The following is a 20,757-nucleotide window of genomic DNA, read 5'->3' on the forward strand; positions in this document are numbered from 1 at the left end:
CGGAGTGCCCCGCTGCCCCACAATATAAACAAAGGCCTTGAGATCTCCGCCTCTCCTTCTCCTCCCGGGTAAGCCGAGCTCGACCCACCTGCATGGGCTCGGGATCGTTGAATGGGCTAACCGCGTCTCTGCCGCTGGCTCGAGGTGGAAAGCCCTCCCCAGGGGGAAGCCGAGCGGGTAACCCCCGTCGCTCGGCTCGGGAGAGTCGAGCATCTACCCGCAGGGCCAGGTCGATGAGGCCTTGGAGGTTGGCGGGTAGGTCCAGGGCATAGATCTCTCTCTGGACGCGATCAGCCAGCCCATGCAGGAACATGTCCCACTGCGCCTCCTTGTTCCATTCACACTATGCCGCCAGGGTGCGGAACTCAATGGAATAATCTGAAACGGATCTCCCCCCCTGTCGGAGATCCGCCAGGGTCGAACACCCTCTTCATCTTGGCGGCGAGTGTCAAGAACGAGGCACAGCAGGGATCTTGATTCTCCCACACCGCCGTTCCCCACAGTGCCGCCCTCCCCGTCAACAGGGTGAGCACGAACGCCATCTTGCGTTGTAAGGCGAAGTGCATCGAACATCTAGTGAGGAAAGCTCGGCAGAAGTTCGGCTAACCACCATAGAGCTCCGGCGGGGGAAGGCGGGGCTCCGGTTGGTGTGCTGCCCCAGATGGTCCGGGTGGGGCGATCGGAGCAGGCGGGGTGGGCAGTGTGAGCGGTGCAGTGGGAAGTTGCATCTGGCGCAAACACTGGGTCAGCTCAGATACTTGTGCAACTAGGGTGTTGATGGCGGTCCCTGAGATCGCCATGTTCCCCTCCTGAATCTCCAGTGCGTCCTCTGCGGTGCCCGGTGTGGTGCCTGCTGCTTCCATTTCTGGTCTGACAGTTCTGTAACGTGAACAAAGGGGAGGAAGCAAATGCAGTGAGAGAAATCAGGTTTATTGAAAGTTATGAAGATGGTGGCGATGATGATGATGATTAAGGTGATGGTGGTGAAGATCTCCCAGCTGAGTGGCACAAGGGCTAGATGGCTGGTGAGATGAAGCGTGGTGATCCCGTGGTGTAGGCGTGAGTCCAGTGTGAATCCAACGACGACAAAATCCAAGACAAAGACAATCCACACGACGAAGACAAACCCAAACTTACATCCGACATGACCAAGACGAACTGTCAGACAGGGAAGAAGAGATTTGCGTGAGTTTAAATAGCTGGGGGGAAATGAGTGACACCTGGTGCGGGACTGATCAGCAGCTGTGCTGAATGAGCATAACCAACAACGTGACAAACACACAGATCACGAGATATCTATTATATTACTCTGTAACAACTTTAGACATTTACTCTGTATTCATTTCGCCATCACTGAGTATAACATGTCCACCCCTTTATCTACCTTCCCTCTTTTTGTTAAGGGTTAACTTGTATTAAATTTGTTACATTTTAAACTGTATCATTTAGAAATAAACCATGCTTTACCAAGCAATCATCGAAGAAATCCCCTTCTTTCTCACCAAGGTAAATAATGAGGCTGCGGATGACAGATTCAAGTCTCCCTTCAAAGCTTTGATTCTGTGAAAATATAACGTATTTACATAATTTGTATTCATATAACTACATTTAGATTTTTTTTTTTTTTTGAAAATGTGCTTTTCTCCAAAGCAACTTTAAAAGAGGAAGACATCAAGCATGCCAAGAGGTGCTACTAAAACAGTTTCTAGCATTGTTAGAAAAATATAAATTAACATTGGGGGAGGGATTAAAGAATAAGTGATTAAAGATAAGTGAATAAGTGATAAGTAATCAGCAATTTACAAATTTATTTGTTCAGTTAGGTTTTGCCATTATTAACTTCTTTCTTTTTTTATTTAATTTAGCCTCAAATGCACACTCTTCTTTGGACAAAAAAACAAACAAAAAAAAACATTCTGATACATTTAATCATGACAACAGGTATATTTAAGTTAGCTTAGCATAGCATCTAATGTAAGTAACTATTTATGTTATTAAGTTTAACGTTACTTTTGGTCCGTAATCAAAAAATATTGCTATGCTCACTCTAAAATGTAAGTCTAGCGTAATAATAACGTATATGATCCAGTGGGGCTCATTACAGAACGACATATAAGGTATAGATGACATTAAATGTAAAAGTTTAAAGACTAACATTACATCGATTAACACTTTGTAGCATTTCAAATACAAATTATTCTAATCGAGAACATGTATTTTGAAAAGCGGTCACCACTCTCCATACAAGGAATTTTCTGAAACTTTGTCAATTTTACACTTCAATTAACTTACAGCGGTAAAGAATCTCAAATACTTCCTAACCGGGTTTAGTTTTTTTTTTTTACACGATAAATGGTGCTTTGTGGATCTCTAAGTTACACTATTAACGTTACAAACATGAAATGAACTCTGAAACAACACTGAAATAGGCTATTGCTAATTGCATGTAAGATGCTATACTTAGCGATTAAGATGAACATTAATCAGGAGTCTGGAAAACGATAAACAGACAATAAAGCTTTCACACAAATCCATGTTTTATCACATCCAAAAAGAAAGATAAACTTACCTGGAACATTACAAACTCCAGCCCAAACCAAGCAGTACCTCCGTGATGATCCCCAACAGATTCATCCACAGCCCGGGTAAATAATCTCCAATCACACATGTGCGGTTTCAAACGTGTTATTTGAAATTTTAAATTTCAAAGTACAATTTACTTTTTTTTATCAGAAACACCTTAGTGGTGCAGCTTGGACACATCCTCAGTGATGAACCCAGAATCACAGGGTGTTTCGGGTCTTAGATCATCAGACACCCTCACCTGAGCGACCCAGCCGGGGATGATCAGACCCCGACTTGTGCCCAAGCAGCGCACTAAGCCATACGTCGCCCCTTTTGATCCACAGCCACCTAGAGGCTTTCTCCGCTGCCTCACAGATGTTTCTGGTGGCTTTCCTTCCTTGAGCACCTCTAATTCCAAGCAGCCTGAGTGATCGCTGCAGGCTCTGTCCTGGGAATCCTCTGCAGCCAATCTCAACTGGCTCACAGCGGGCCCTCCACCCCTTCCACCTGCAGTCCTCCACTCACCCTGAATCATCTGCCGTCTGTTCCTCCCCTGCGTTCTGTCATAGCGCGGTGTTTTATGGCAGCCGAGTCCTGCTCGTCCAACCGCCACAGACCCTACTAGCACTCCATGTCGCAACCTCTCGCAACCTGAGAACGGGAGCTGGAGCTTGTTGGTGTGCCCATACAGGGCAATGCAGCTCAGGCTCTTCGGCAGGCCCAGCCACCTGCGCAGGAACTGGCTGATGTTTCTCTCCAGGGTCTCCACCATTGTTATTGGGACCTGGTACATCAACAGTGGCCACAAAAGCCTTGGCAAAATGCCATGCTGATATATCCAGGCTTTAAATTTCCCGGGGAGGCCTGTCCTGTCCACTGCTGCAAGCCAGTGTTTCAGCTCTGCGTGCATGGCCTGGATTGCTACTGTGTCCCTCAAAGTCACGTCAAAGAGCTTCCCCAAGCTTCTGTACATAGGAGGAATTAAAATCATAATATAAAAATCATATCATAATAAATCACAACAATCAAAACAGAAGTTTTAAGAACATTTTAAATGATTTAAAAATAGAATGCCGCTGTACTTGGGCGGTTGCCTCGCAAATTGGATTGCATAACCATGGTGGATGCTTTTGAGAAGCCAACCAGGGGGATTGGGAAGAGCCAACCTTCCAGGTATTGTATTAGTGGTGTCAAGGGTAACATGCCTGCCATACCTGGGGTGGGGATCGTGTGATTGGACTGCGCTGAAAACATTGTGGGTGGGGATGGGAAGCCCTGAAGTCCCAATAATGTTTTGCTCAGTGAGTTTGCCAAAACCCTGAACACAGGGGATTGTAACAATGGAAAGTTAGAGATTGAGAAGAATACGCAGAAACATGTTCTGATTTGACACAGGGTCTGGCCGTCGCATGGAGGGCCAGGCACGCTGTGGGTAATGCCCAGAGAAGAAGGAAATTGCTGTTTTATTGACCGTGTGGCAGTGGTCCACCAGGATTTTTTTATGAAAAAAAAAAAAAAAAAAAAACTAGAATGAAAGTTCCTAGGCAGCAGAGGTGCACATTTTCAACCACGGGAAAAGTTAGAAAAAAAATTAAGGGTAGCCTAATAGAAACACAGCTAGTTGAGCTTTAAGAGAACTCTCAACACATTGAGAATTAACCTGTAGTCAAACATCTTAAAGGCATGTTAACATTATATATTTCTCAGTAAATCTAACATCAATGTTGTTCTTCTGTTTTTAGGACCTGGTGTTTTCTTGGCTGTCCCAATGTTCTATTTTCTGTCAGTTTCCTGTTTGTTTAAACTAGAGGAACAGAACAGCTGTGAGTATGCAATCAGTTCAAATTGTGAGTTTATTCTGTCTATAGTTCTATATTGTAAGCGAACACATACAGTTTCAGTACCTGAACTTTCAGTTCTTCAGTTAGGTTGATCCTTTTTGATCTGAATTCATTGGTCAGACAGAATTCACATTTCTCTGTCTTCCTGAATCAAGGCAAATAAAGTATTTCAGTTTTGAGATGTTTTATCTGTTATTTGATTATTTTCTTGTTCTTGAAAAGTAATTAAAAAATCGTTTTTTTTTTTTTTGTTTTTTTTTTCAGGTATAGAATTACTCAATAAAACAGCATGGGTATTATTCATGTTTATCATGAATACAGGAATGCTTATTAACCACAACGCAATACTGGCAAATGAAAGAGGTATAATTCTATTTCTAATCATTTCTCATTATATTTCTTATAAGGGAATAATAAGGGAAGTTTAATACAGAATTAAAACTTTTTTTTTTTTTTTTATCCTATGTTTCACTTCAGTGAATATTCCTATTGTAATAACTTATATCTGTGTACAGGTTGTTCAGGATGGATCTGTATGACTGTATTTCAGCAAACACTGTGGATGATTTCAATTTTTGTATTCATGGGGAATCCTATAGGTGAGCTTTAGCCCTGAATGTTTTATTATTATTTTGTACACTATATGGACAAAAGTATTAGGGCACAGCTCTAAAGTATTCACAGTTTTGTAAAACCAAGCACCCAGCTTTGCTTATTCTGAAGAGCTCAGTGTATTCAAATGTGATACTGTGACAGGATGCCATCTTTTTAGTAAGTCAGTTAGTGAAAATTCATCCCTGCTTATCACACTCCTTATCCAATCAGCATGAGAAAGAATTCCTATAAATCTATCTATTTATCTCTCATTTTTCAGCACCCTTCCAACACCCAGTCTCCTCACCTTCAGCCCAGGGGGAGTACTTTAGGCCCTCTCCCAAAATGCATGCCAGATACGCCTAACCTTTTTCTCAGTTTATTATGCGTACGAGTGAACTTGTGAAATCAAAAGCATGGCAATTTGTCTCAAAAATACACAAAAATACAAATGTTAACAAAGTCAAATCACATCTAAATCAGTTACCTTCCAATAATTATTCAAACATAACTTCAAATACACTTTGAACCTGTTAACACAGCAGTTTTCACTTTAGCCACTCTGGTCACTGGGGTTCCCAGGGCGCACACCAAGTCTACAAATACACATCTTTAAACTCATGCACAATATTCCAATTGTCACACACACACACAAAAAAAACAAAAACAAATTATTTGTACCCACCCTATCACCATCTCTGTGTGGCATTCTCATATGGAATAAAATCACTGTCAAAAATAATCGTACGTAATTCAAAGCATTTGTGTGTAATTTTAATTTACTCGTGTGTAATTTAATTACATACAATAGTTTTATGTGTTTTTGGCAGAATTAGATTCCAAAATCTACGGCCACGACAGTTTACAGATACGAGATCTTCTGTGTTTGTTAGAATACAACTCCAAAATTTACGACTGTGACAGTTCACAGACACAACACTTGTTTTCACAACACCTGTGTTACAAGCACGACATGCGAATTACGACCACGAAGTACGGTGTGCGAAATGACTGTCAAAAATACGTCATCACGTTCCCAGGCATTACTATCCGAATGAAGATTAATCGATTCCCCGAGCCGCGCATGCGCTCCGTCACCGTTTTAAACCAGTGGCGCAATAATGGCGGACCAGCAACCAGGTGCGCACTTATCGTCTAAGGTAAGTTGTTTTTTTCTTCCAAATTCGAACATGTTTAAGTGTTAGTTATCACTAATAATAGTAAGGCGATATATTACAGAGACAGGTTAAATATAGTAAGAAAGATTAGCTCACAGAGTAACGTTAGATGTAGGTGCTTCATGAATATAGGTGTTTAGGAGGTTACTGCAGCCTGTAGCGTGATGAGGTAGGCCTACGTGAAAGAATTAGCAATTTCCAGTGTTGACTTACTAACTAAGAGCTGTGTACATACACTGTAATACATAGGTCATGTAATATCAGTGTTCACTGGAATATACACTGTCTGCATAATTATTAGGCACGTTGATATTGTGGTCATATTTTTTTTCCAAGCTCATTTGACCAATTCCAAACCACGTCAATCTTAATAACTACTATTCATTATTTATAAGTGATATATAATTGTCCATGAAGGCTGGAAGTGAAAAACTCCTTATGTTCAGGTGTGCAGAATTATTAGGCACATTTTCTTTTACAGATAAAATGAGCCAAAAAAGAGATTTACCTCAGACTGAAAAGTCAAAAACTATTAAATACCCATGAGAAGAACGCAATACTGGAATTTGCAAGGTTAAGGCATGACCACCGGACAGAAAAATGCTCGTTGCGTCTGCATTGTCAGAAAAAACTGGTGGATGAGAAAAAATGCATGTTAATTGCAAAAAAGTAAGAATTAATGTTAAGAATTAGATATGAAACCATCAGCAACCATTTAGTCTCTTGAAGGACCAGCACCACATCCTCTTGTAGCACTCTTTCAAAAATATATTTTCCAGAATCTGGCAGTAAGTTTTAAGAGTTCATTTTGGTCTATCTCTGCAAGACAGACATTTCAGGATAGGAGATGGACAAAAACTGAAGTCCCAAAACTTACTGCCAGATTCTGGAAGATAAACTGGAAAGAGTTCTACAAGAGGATGTGGTTCTGGTGCTGGTCCTTCAAGAGCCACTCTCAACTCATCTGTCTATAAAGCCTATAAAAAACAGTCTCCATATATTTCACAACACTTCAGCATGTTTTTCTTATTAATTGACGGTCACTTTTTAGGATTTTTTGCCCAAGCAAAGTCTCTGAGAACCTGACACATTCTACATCAATAGGTCTACCACTTTGCTATCTTTATCTGGCTTCTATCCTTTTACTCAATGTTCTTGTGACTTTATTACAAATGTTCTCAACAAGGTCACATTGCAAAGCCTACATTTTACATGCTCAGATGGGTGAGAAATTAAAGGGAAAACTTGGATAAATGAGTAGAGAGATTTCACATGCACTGACTGCATGACATTTTAACAAGGCATCACACTGACTAAAAGGAGGTTTGTTGGGGTAGGGAGTGGTAAGAGCTTCAGTCACTAAAACTCACTCTGACATTACATTTAGATCATTTTCCCCTTTAATTTGTCTCACTTAACCTGGTATGTTCCAGTTCAAATAATGCAATGCTATTTACAATATTTAAAGTAAACATTAAAAGACTAAGTTTATGGTTTCATATAGTCAATGTTGGAATATTGAAGTCTCTTTTCTTTATTTTAAAGGTATCTATCTGTGACCGGTTTTATCAACATCAAATCCTTCACCATGATGATACCAGAGCTACTTGTGGGACAGCTTTATGTGTGCACATACTGCTTTAGCCAAGACCACTTGGTATTGTTTTTCAACTCCATCAGGGCCTCAGGTAGGAGCTGAGATTGAAGTGAGCAATATTGTTGAGAGAAAACAAACAGAATTCTACAAAAACACACATAATCAAGACACACATTCACACACCTTCCACACCTAATGGATACAGCTGTTAAAAACACACTTGTCTGAAATACTTACCTGGAATATACTTACCTTTTTAATTTCAGGTGGATAGAACAACAATCCAACTGTTGCTCACTTCCAGAATTATTTACGGCGCATTATGGTCCGCTGTGGCATTGCTCCAGGGAAGACAGGCAACGTTCAACCACAGGATGAAACCACGTGTCTGTCAGCTGTCGACATGTCATCTGTGGTGCCAGCTGAGGACGACGATGACAACATTGCATCTTCTCCCTTTCAGCCAATCTCTGGTGTTGTGTTGGACCACAGTTATTTAGCAACAAGCTTTGGGTGCCTAACTGAAAACGCACTTGTTTACGTTGCGGGATTTGTAGTTAGGCAAGTCATGAGAAAACTTGCATGCAATGTATGTCGTAGTAGTTTGGTAGTTTCGACCATACCATCTTTTGGTGATAACTACCATCTGCTCACCCTCAGAAACAACGGAGGCCTAGTAATACCAAGTCAAGGTACCGTTAAGGTGATCCGCTCAGCTGAGCACAGCATCCGACGGGCCTCTTACATCAACTCAACAGCCCATCAGTGCCCAGTGTCTCTGTTAAATAGAGTTGTGAAAGCAGAAGTATGGTCTGAGGACATATTTGGTCTTTGTGATCACATTGTTCACACTCAAGATGGCATAGACAACCACCACTTTAACTTAATTTCACTGGTTGTCTGTACCTTTCATAAGTTCATAAGAGACAACACCATGTGGCAAAGGTTCATACTTTGCAACCGCAGAGCAAAAGTCTGAGGAAGAAACTGTGTAAGGTAGTGTTGTTGCAGGGATACTAAACACTTAGTTTTAAGAATGCTTGACCTGTCTTATACACTGCAATCATTTAAGAAGCTGTAGTAGATATTTCCATGGACTGGATTTTTTCAAAGAATGGTTAACCTGTGTTATATACTGTAGCCTTATCATTTAATAAGATGTTGTAAATACTGGAAGATGTTTTTCACACTACATACGCACGTTATGTTTGTTTTTGTGTTATATAACCATTTTACGCTGGGTCATTGTATTGCAGGCTTGCTGATGTACAAAATAAACCAGTAAAATTCAAATGTTTTAATTAACATGTATTTTTAAGTATGGATATCACACCATTGTAGCCATTTTGTGTGCAGTATAATAGGCTAAGGTAAGTAACAATAGTTAATTTTAAGTTTACTGAAGTGGAAGAATAATAAACTTACACCTAGTTTTGAAGTAGATTAATATCAAAATCTTACATTTTCTTTGGACTCGATCATAAATGTCTGTCAGTTGGAACAAAACAAAAAACAAAACAAACAAACAAACAAACAAAAAAAAAACATTTGAGATTTGGATGATTTATGATTATTTAATTTCTGCCTAGATGCAGATGTCAGGTTTCCCATCTTGACATTCTGAGGTCTGTTGGTCAGGAAGTCCATTTTGTCCCCCCGCTTTAACTCATGCCTTTAACTCATGCCTTTATTAATTAAAATTTTGCTCTTTTATTTATCTATTTATTTTTTATATATACTTTATTTTATATTATTTATGTTTTTTTCATATCACTATCAGCATCCTTGTAATTGTTTTGTGCATTGTAGAACAAATTATGTAGGTGTGTCTAAGTATTGTATTGTTTTGTATATGATATATCACATATTTATAATAGAACATAGATTAATTATTTTACTTATATCATATAAGTAAAATAATTAATCTATGTTCTATCATAAATATATGTCTGACATTTATAATAAACCAAACGGCTTGAAAAACGGTTGAAAATGAAGCAAATTAAGGTGATTTTAATCGTTGATAGTTCTCTGCCAATGTTAACTAATGCAAAGTAGACGTGGCTTCCCCCGACCCAAGAATGGCGGCCGCGCTGATGCATCGTTCCTATGGACAGCAGCGTCAGAGGCGACATCTAGTCAGTATCTATTGTTTAAAACGGTGACGGAGCGCTTGCGCGGCTCGGGGAATCGATTAATCTTCATTCGGATAGTAATGCCTGGGAACGTGATGACGTATTTTTGACAGTCATTTCGCACACCGTACTTCATGGTCGTAATTCACATGTCGTGCTTGTAACACAGGTGTTGTGAAAACAGGTGTTGTGTCTGTGAATTGTCACAGTCGTAAATTTTGGAGTTGTATTCTAACAAACACACAAAATCTCGTATCTGTAAACGGTCGTGGCCGTAGATTTTGGAATCTAATTCTGACAAAAAACATAATTACATACAATAGTTTTAAATTACGCACGAGTAAATTAAAATTACACACAAATGCTTTGAATTACGTACGATTATTTTTGACAGTGATTTTATTCCATATTATGACCCCATTTTTTTCATTCTGTGCATCACTTAATTTGTCATGTGCAAGTATGTGTCTAAATACTTGCCCATGTGTGATCACAGGAATAAATTATATATTAAAATATATTTAAATTGACCTATTTTGAATTGAAAACGGCAATTTTCAGTGAAAGGTGGCTAGTTTGTATCTTCATTAACAATCTTTTCAGTTCTTCTCAAATGTAAATCAAATGCAATTAATTGTAAGGAAGCACTTTGATGAGAATTTGCTTAACCATTTCAGAATGACAAAATTAAGGCAGCATTTCAGTTGCTGTGCAAAGAAATCACTCTGTTGGTTGGTCCAGTTATGCTGTCGCAGTGCAAAGTCACATGCCTTTTTTTGATGCGCAAGGAATTTATTTAGTAAAATTGTTTCCATCCTAGTTTGTGCCTGTTTTAAGAAATTTATCCTACTTATCTAGTTGAGCGAATAGGTTTTTATGCACTTTTTTTATGCACGTCTTACCGTTTCCATCTAGCATTTTCCTTTCTTATTTTTTTAAATGTGATATCCCAAAATGCAAATAAAATTAGGTGGATGGAAACATAGCTATTGGCTTTGCCAGTGTTAGACAGTAGGCCAAGCCGATACCGTTTTTTAACATGAAGAAAGCTGCATTTTGTTTCTTACTTAATACTCTTCGGAATACCGTGGTATATAATGTTGTTATTTCTATATTTTTGATTTACTATTGCTTTTCATATAATTACGAGTCATGCTCGCCAATAACGACAAGCAACTTCCAGAATTAAATCAGCCTTCCTTGTATCATCCATCCATGTCTTTATGGATCTTGCTTTGTGCACTGGGGCACAGTCATGGATTGGAAAAAAGACTCTTTTCCAAACTGTTACTAAGTTTGAAGCATAGCATTGCCCAAAAAGTATTGGCATGCTGAAGGTTTGAGATGTCCCTTCACTTGAAAAACAGCCCAGTGTTCTGCCACGTTATATTCAGCCTAGCGTTCGAGTTATAGTTTGGAAGGGTAGAGCTTTTCTTGATGCACTGGGTGTCCTTTTAGTGTCACTTTTCAACGTGGTTTTGGTTGTTTGTCTTAATTGAATGGTTTGCATGCATAAAAATAGAAATAATTTTTATATAAATGTATACTTTCATTGGAGCACCTAACTCCACTCCTACCTTAAACCTACCCACTTCTGAACAATATAAAACATGTAACAAACAAATGTTAGTACAGTCACAGGTATGGATTGTAAAAACTGACCATTATGCATAAAAGCATTACAAACAAGTCCTGTTGCATTCCAAGTCTTCTGAAGCCGTTCGTTATCTTTATATGAAGAACATAGTATAAAAACATTTAACCAAAAGTTTTTATCACTGAAAATGATCATGCTCCAGCTTGAAAATGATGATGCAAAGCTTTTTCTGGTGGTAATTTTTTAAGTTGCAGTACACAGGATCTGAGCTTTATGGCGGATAGAGGCAGCAGGAATGTTTATTTCTCTCACAAATCAATTGTTTTGCTTCGTAAGACTTGGAATATTAATATTTTTTGAATAAATTATGACTGTAGTTGTATCTGCCTGTTATATATTGTGTTTTATTGACAAATGGTAGGTTTAGGGGCAGGAGTTGGGTTACGTGCTTGTAAATGTGTAAATAGTGTAATGTAAATAAAACTATTTACACTGAAAAATCACACCCCAATATATATGCAATAATGGCAATATTATTACCCAATATATCATTTAATCACGACAATGAAATTCCCAGAGCCTTTTGCATTGGCATATTGATGTTGTGAACGTCAAAAATGATGCTAAAGAGGTACCCTGTCGATCAAAAAGTGATGCCAAGGGGTTCTGACCAAGCGTCAATATGCGACGACTTGGGAGTGAGAATGTGTTGTTCAAACAACTTTTGGTGCCTGACATCACAAAGCCTATTTAAAAAGCTGTTATAGCTGCAAAGTGTTATAGACCAACTCAAAAGTTCCTGTTTGCATAATAGTCAGATGGCCAAATATGGGAGGAAAGGAAGTGATGTGTAGCCAAGTATGGTGACCCATACTAGGAATTTGTGCTCTGCATTTAACCCATCCAAGTGCACACAAACAGTAGTGAACACACACACACACCGTGAACACACAATCGGAGCAGTGGGCAGCCATTGCTGTGGTGCCCGGGGAGCAGTTGGGGTTTCAGTGCCTTGCTCAGGGGTCTCACCTCAGTCGTGGTATTGAGGGTGGAGAGTGCTGGTAATTCACTCCCCCCACCTACAATCCCTGCCGGACCTGAGACTCGATATGTTTGTCCATATAGTACATTTCTCATTGAGTTTTCAATTCAGATCAATTTAGAGTATTGCTAATCCATCTAAGTAATCCCCAAATATATACATGCATTCTGTATACTAAAATATATGTCTCTGAAGTAAAGTAAACTATTTTATATTTACATGAATAATATAATAATTTATCCATATTACAGATCTATCCATCACCTATAAAACTATTGTGTATATGTTTGGATCAGTTGGTGTTGTATTACTGAACTCTGTTACACTGATGACAGAACTGATACTGAAAACAGGTGAGTGAACAGAATACTTCAATATCATAAAGCTGACGTTGACAACCTTTATATATAAGGTTTATACCAATTATATAAAGTTTTACATTTTATTTTGTTTTTCAACAGAAAAAGCATTTCTAAACTTTTAAAGCTTAAAAAAAAATAAAGTTTGTTTATTTTCAGGTTTAAATAACTTTTCAGGTTTAAGAGTGACAAAGTGACCATTCTGATATCATCTATTTCTCTATTGCTTAGATTTAGCATTTTGTGATGTGTTTTAAGCACTGATAAGCACATAACTTCCATAATTAATTATTATTGTTGCTGCTCATTTATGTAATTCTTTTTCTTTATTCCTAAGTTAATGGTGAACGTGCTGTGGGGGATCTGAGAGTCATCGTCTTTCCATCTGAAAGTATCTTCACTTTTTCTCTGCTGATTTTGCTCATGTTTGGACCCTGTAAGTACAATTTAATATTTGGTCCCCACAATGTAGCTTAAACAAGAACACACACAAACACACACACATACACTGTGTTCAGCTGATAAACCAAACACACTCTTAACATCACATTTATATTAATTTAAAAATGATTTTGACCCATTAATTAGCATTGATGATCAAATTACATTGCATTATCATCAGAGATGGCAAAAGTGCACACATCCTTCACCCAAGCAGATGTACAGATACTCATGTTTAAAAAGTTGGTAAAAGTTGAAGTACTGAATGCACTTTTCTACTCAAGTTAAAGTAAAGAAGTGTGGGCTCTGACATGTATTTAAGTAAAAAGTAGCCATTACTACTACCTGTTTCATTGTCACGCTGGGAACTGGACTTCACGTTATGATACATTAATACAAACTTAATAACTTAAATTTCAAATATTTGGCTGATCAACCACCATGTAGACCATAAGCAGAGAAAATATAAAAATAAAATTAAAGCTGCAAGCAGTGATGATAGGGCCCTCGCACCAGGGCTCACCACCGACCAGTGACCAGTGACAGGAAAACAGCGAACGGTGGGCAGTATACTTTTAATACAGTAAATAAAGGAGAAATGTGTCAAATTCATTTAAATGTGCCAAACTTCCTGCTGCCAGCTGGTGGCGCTTTGCCTATAACTGGTTATTGGCATGTGGATGTGTTCAGGCCAGTACTTTTATCAAACATATGAAGTTTGGTGCAGAATGAACTTGGTATGTTTGAGTTAGTGAAAGATATGATATATCTTGCTGCCAACAGGTGGTGCTATGATAATATCTGAATACTGGCCTTTAGGTGTCTTCAGGCCAGGACTCTTACCAAACCTGTGAAATTTGAGGCAGATCGGACATTTTATGGCTGAGTTATAACAACTTCTATGTCCATGGCGAAACATCAAACTTTGTCAGGCCGCCACGGACACGTCCTATAACGAAAACTCAAGATCTTTACAATTTAACATCGCAAAGGCTTTAACATTAGACTGACCAAATTTCATGTTGATATCATTAAATCTGTAGGAGGAGTTTGTTACAAGTCATTTCCTGTTACCAACATGTGGCGCTGTGATTATAATAGAATATTGGCCTTCAGATGTGTTCAGGCCCGGACTTTTATCGAACATGTGAAGTTTGAGGCAAATCAGACATTTTATGGCTGAGTTATAACAAGTTTTATATCCAGGGTGAGACCTCAAAATTTGTCAGGCCACCGTGGACACGCCCTTCAACAAACTCAAGATCTTCACAATTTAACATCGCTAAAGCCTTTATATTAGACTGACCGATTTTGGTGTTGATCTGTATAAATCTCTAGGAGGAGATTGTTGAGGAGTACAGCATGACACTTCCTGTTGCCAGCAGGTGGCGCTATGACTATAACTGAATATGGGCATGTAGATGTCATCAGGTCAGGAGTGCTATCGCACATGTGAAGTTTGGGACAGATCGGACATTGTATGCCTGAGTTATAGCAACTTCCTTTTTCATGGCGAAACATAGTAATTTGTCAGGCCGCCACGGACACGCCCTCTAATGAAAACTCTAATCCTTCACAATTTAACGTCACAAAGGGCTTTAGATTAGATTCACCAAATTTGGTGTTGATCAGAATAAATCTGTAGGAGGAGTTCATTTAAATATGAGGCCTGAAAATGGCAAAAATGACACCAAATTTGCTCAGAAAATTATTAATAACCGACTTCCTGTTGGGTTTCAGATTTTGCTCCAAGAGGCTTGTTTGTAGGTATTGGTGTGTTACATGTGTGTACCGATTTTTGTGTATGTACGTGAATCACAGCTGAAAGCGCACACCGCTGAACGTGTAAATGTAACGTATTAATGAGAAGGAAGCAAATGCAGTGATATGACAGTTTATTGAAAGGTTGAAATGCAAACACAGATGGTGATGAAGTCTCTCGGCTGGGTGACGCAGGGGCAAGATGGCAGTGAGGTAGTGGCATGAAGTCCCGTGGTGGTGGTGAGGATCCGGTGCTGATAAGATGAAGACACGACGACATCCAACACAAACAATCCACAAGATGACCAGACACGAACAAAGACACAACCAGGAGCCAGGAAATCCAGATGAACTATCGGACGAGGGAGAGAGAATGAGGTGAGTATTTATAGTCAGAGATGATAGGAGACACCTGTGCCGGACTGATTGACAGCTCAGCTGAGCAAGCATGACGATCACATGACATACCCACAGATCACGAGACATGAGAAGACAGTGGATGCGTGAACCGTGACAGTACCCCTTCCTATAGGAACGTCCCCTGACGTTCCCAGATTCTCTTACCTGTTGATTGTAATCATCAATAAGAGAGTGATCCAGGATGTCCCTGGCAGGTACCCAACTTCTCTCCTCCAGACCGTAACCTTCCCAGTCCACCAAGTACTGAAATCTGCGTCCCCTCCGCCTAGAGTCCAGAATACGATTGACCGAATAGGTTGGTTCCCCGTCTACGAGTCGCGGCGGTGGGGGAATCGGAACTGGCGGATTAATTCGTGCAAAAAAAACGGGCTTAATTTTGGAAACATGAAACACGGGATGAATTATCCTGTACACTGGAGGGAGTTTGAGGCGGACTGCCACCGGACTAATGATCTTGGTGACAGGAAACGGGCCAATAAATTTGGGAGCAAGTTTATTCGAGACGGAACGCAGAGGAACCGACGTCGTATACGGGAGGCTTAGACCGGTGGCGATCGGCTTTAGCCTTGGTGCGCACTCCCACCTGGACCAGAGTCTCACGGGCTCTGGTCCAAGTGCGATGGCACCTCTGGACAAAGGCGTGGGCGGAGGGAACCGCGACTTCGGATTCCAGACTGGGAAAAATTTGTGGCTGGTACCCTATACTACATTCAAATGGAGATAGGCCCGTAGATGATACTGGTAATGAATTGTGGGCGTACTCCACCATAGAAAGCTGTTGGCTCTAGGAGGAAGGATTTCTAGCGACCATACATAGTAACGTTCTCTCCAAATCTTGGTTGGCTCTCTCAGTTTGCCCATTGCTTTGAGGATGGAACCCCGAAGAGAGACTAACAGTGGCCCCCAGAAGTTTACAAAACTCTCGCCAAAATTTGGACACAAATTGGGGTCCTCTGTCGGAGACCACGTCCGTCGGGAGGCCATGTATCCGAAAGACGTGGTCTATGACTGCCAACGCTGTCTCCTTGGCTGAAGGTAATTTGGGCAAGGGAATGAAATGAACCGCCTTCGAGAATCGGTCCACCACGGTCAAAACTACCGTGTTACCCTGAGAGGGTGGGAGGGCGGTAACAAAATCTAGAGCGATGTGGGACCAGGGTCTCGAAGGGATTGGCAGCGGTTGTAGGAGCCCATCTGGAGGTCTGTTAGAAGTCTTACCAGTGGCACAAACTGAGCAAGCCAAAACAAAATTGCGAACGTCCCGAGCCATGAGTGGCCACCAAAATCGTTGCTTGACCAAATGTAAGGTACGACTAACCCCTGGATGACACGCTACATTGGAGCAATGTCCCCACTGGATAACTTCGGACCGTAAACGCTCTGGCACAAACAAATGGTTCGGTGGGCAACCGACCGGAGGCGTTACCCCATGTAAGGCTGTCTTAACCTTCGATTCGACCTCCCAGATGAGAGCAGAGACAATAAGAGTCTCGGGAAAAATACCCTCGGGAGTAGACGGGCGATCGGAGCGGTCAAAAATACGAGATAAAGAATAAAGAAGGGTTTGATGTTTTTAGAACCCGGGCGGTACTTCAAAGCGTCCGAAAGCGTGCCCACCAAGCCTGCCTAGAGTTCAGTCTTTTAGCAGTTCTGATGTATTCTAGATTCTTGTGATCGGTCCAAACGATAAAAGGTACCCCCGACCCTTCCAACCAGTGGCGCCATTCCTCCAATGCTAGTTTGACTGCCAACAGCTCTCTGTTACCAATATCGTAATTTGATTCAGCTGGCGAAGAAAAAATCAATATGTCGTCCAGGTAGACATATATGAACTGATCGACCATGTCTCTCAACACGTCATTGACGAGAGCCTGGAAGACCCCTTGGGAGTTGGACAAGCCGAAGGGCATGACCAAGTACTCAAAGTGCCCCCTGGGGGTGTTAAAGGCAGTCTTCCAGTGAACCAGTGAACAGCTGTGAGTGAATCAGTGTTAATGACAAAACAGACGTGAATACTTAGGAAGTGCTGTGTAGGGAAGGGAAAACAGTGACCTCAGGTGGCTGAGGGAAGCCCCACAGCCCAGATCGTGACAGTACCCCCTCTCAAGGGAACTGCTTCCAGACGTTCCCGAAATAAAAACATAACATTTGGAGGGAGGAGGAACGGTGGAGGGTGTATCAGGGGGAGGGATGGCGGGCCAGGCCCGTGCAGCGGAGGAACGTGGGTGGACACTGCCGCCAGAGGAATGTGAGCTGACCTCGCCGCCAGTGGAACGTCCGCGGGCCCCACAGCCAGAGGAATGCGAGCTGGCCCTGCAGCCAGGGGAACAGGAACAGAGAGTGCGGTCACCGCCACGTCCCGAACAGAGAGAACGGCCACCGCCGCGTCCGGAAAGGAGAGAGTGGCCACCGCCGCGTCCGGAACAGAGAGAGCGGTCACCGCCGCGTCCGGAACAGAGAGAGCGGCCACCGCCGCGTCCGGAACAGAGAGAGCGGTCACCGCCGCGTCCTGAACAGAGAGAGCGGTCACCGCCGCGTCCGGAACAGAGAGAGCGGTCACCGCCGCGCCCGGAACAGAGAGAGCGGTCACCGCCGCGTCCGGAACAGAGAGAGCGGCCACTGCCGCGTCCGGAACAGAGAGAGCGGTCACCGCCGCGTCCTGAACAGAGAGAGCGGTCACCGCCGCGTCCTGAACAGAGAGAGCGGTCACCGCCGCGTCCGGAACAGAGAGAGCGGTCACCGCCGCATCCTGAACAGCGAGAGTGGTCACCGCCGCATCCGGAACAGAGAGAGCGGTCACCGCCGCGTCAGGAACAGGGACAGTGGACGCCGCCTCCGCCGCCCAACGAGCGAAAATGGCCGTCATCCACTCGGGCTCAGTCGCCTCAACGACCGCCTCCGCCGCCCAACGAGCGCATATGGCCGCCGTCTCTTTGGGCAACGTCACCTTCTCCCTGAAGGGCAAAAAAGAAATCCTCCCTGCTGGACCCACTGATGCTGGCTGCATTCTGTCACAGAGAAACAAGGGAGGTCTGGGTCCAAAAGCAGGTTAGGATGATTTATTAACAAAACACAAATAAACATAAACCAAAAAGGCCAACACGGCACAATCAAACATAAACTCAAACATAAACTGAACAAAACAAGAAACACGGTCAAGAGCCAAGAACTATAATCCAAAATACACAGAAACAAACCATACAGAAAACAATGCAGCCAGAAAGAGTAGTGGGAAATGAGGGTTCTGATAGAAAAGTCCAAATGGTGAACAGCTGTGAGTGAATCAGTGTTAATGACAAAACAGACATGAATACTTAGGAATTGCTGTGCAGGGAGGGGAAAACAGTGACCTCAGGTGGCTGAGGGAAGCCCCACAGCCCAGATCGTGACAGGACCAAATGATAAGCATTTCTCAAATCCAATTTCGTGAAGATGGACGCTCCCTGCAACCTCTCGAAGGCTGAAGATATTAACGGCAAAGGATAAGTATTATTTACAGTAATATTATTCAGCCCTCGGTAATCAATACAAGGTCGCAGAGAACCGTCCTTCTTCCCCACAAAAAAGAACCCCGCCCCCGCTGGAGAAGAGGAGGGTCGTATGAACCCGGCTGCTAGAGAATCAGAAATGTATTTCTCCATAGCCTCTCTTTCAGGAACTGAAAGTGAATATAATTTGCCCTTAGGCGGAGACGTACCTGGTAGTAACTCTATAGCACAGTCATAGGGACGATGAGGAGGAAGAGAAGCAGCCCGAGACTTACTGAACACTTCCTTCAGGTCGAGGTACTCCGTGGGCACGTTACTCAGATCCGCCGCCTTCTCCTGAAACACAGAGCTAGATACAGACGGACAAGCAGACATAAGACAAGACTCATAACACTTAGCCCTCCATTCAGCCACCGACTTCAGCTGCCAATCAATCCGGGGGTTGTGTTTGATGAGCCAGGGGTGTCCAAGAATAATGGGTGCGTGGGGGGAGTCCAAGATATAAAAGGAGATGCTCTCACGGTGGTTGCCAGACACCGTGAGAGTGACGGGATCTGTGATGGAGGTGATGGTGGGGAGAGGGTGGCCATTGAGAGCGTGGACGGCGATGGTTTCTGTGAGGGGATGGAGGGGAACATGATTACGAAGTGCAAACGAAAAATCCATGAAATTACCCTCTGCTCCTGAATCCAGAAGTGCTGTGCAGTGAAGATCCTGTTGCTGCCATCTAAGCCTAACCGGGAGGAGCGTGGAGGTGGTGCTGGACGAGGACTTCTTAGCGGAGATCCCACCCGACAGTAGCCTCATACTTACTGCCGGGCTGGCCCTTTTACGGGGCAGCTAAAGGCGAAGTGGCCAGCTGCCCCACAATACAGGCAGAGGCCCTGGGACCTCTGCCTCTCCTTCTCCTCCCGGGAAAGCCGAGCCCGACCCACCTGCATGGGCTCGGGATCGCTGAAGGGGCTGACCGCGTCGCTGCCGCTGGTTTGAGGTGGAAAGCCCTCCCCAGGGGGGAGCCGAGCGGATGTCCATCGTCGCTCGGCTCGGGAGAGTCGAGCATCTACCCGCAGGGCCAGGTCTATCAGGCCGTTGAGGTTGGCGGGTAGGTCCAGGGCGTAGATCTCCTTCTGGACGCGATCAGCCAACCCATGCAGGAACATGTCCCACTGCGCCTCCTCGTTCCACTGGCACTCTGTCGCCAGGGTTCGAAACTCTATACTGTAATCTGAGACGGATCTCCCCCCCCTGTCGGAGATCCGCCAGTGTTCGCGCAGCCTCTCTGCCAGAGACCGCGCGGTCGAAAACCCGTTTCATCTCGGCGGAGAGTGTTGAGAACGAGGCGCAACAGGGATCTTGGTTCTCCCACACCGCCGTTCCCCACAGTGCCGCCCTCCCCGTCAACAGGGTGAGCGCGAACGCCACCTTGCTTTCATTTATTCATTTAGCAGACGCTTTTATCCAAAGCGACTTACAATTGGGAATACAACAAATGATTCATCCTAAGGAGGCAGATCGACATAGGAAGTGCTCAAAAATACCATATGTCAGGCGTTGTTAGATGAGTACGGGCTAGAAAGGGAAGATCAGGAAAGAGAGGAGAAGAATTTTTTTTTTTTTTTTTTAGATAGTGTCGAAAAAGATGGGTTTTCAGCAGTCGCTTGAAGACAGTAATGGAGTCAGCGTTTCGGATGGGGGTGGGAAGATCATTCCACCAGGCAGGGACATTGAAGGAGAATGTT

At 42.7% G+C, this 20,757-nt stretch overlaps 1 protein-coding gene across 1 annotated transcript in view; it reads left to right on the forward strand.

The window, feature by feature from the left end:
* LOC141343257 (uncharacterized) overlaps nucleotides 1-20,757 on the forward strand; it is a 128,048-nt gene that overhangs the window by 85,461 nt on the left and 21,830 nt on the right. The window contains exons 10-14 of the mRNA XM_073847854.1: nucleotides 4,308-4,388; nucleotides 4,671-4,769; nucleotides 4,922-5,005; nucleotides 12,801-12,902; nucleotides 13,246-13,344. Of these exons, the coding sequence (XP_073703955.1) occupies nucleotides 4,308-4,388; nucleotides 4,671-4,769; nucleotides 4,922-5,005; nucleotides 12,801-12,902; nucleotides 13,246-13,344 (465 nt within the window). The remainder of the gene's footprint in view (nucleotides 1-4,307; nucleotides 4,389-4,670; nucleotides 4,770-4,921; nucleotides 5,006-12,800; nucleotides 12,903-13,245; nucleotides 13,345-20,757) is intronic.

Source organism: Garra rufa, chromosome 1 (genome assembly GCF_049309525.1).
Source record: "Garra rufa chromosome 1, GarRuf1.0, whole genome shotgun sequence".
NCBI classification, from domain to species: Eukaryota; Metazoa; Chordata; class Actinopteri; order Cypriniformes; family Cyprinidae; genus Garra; species Garra rufa.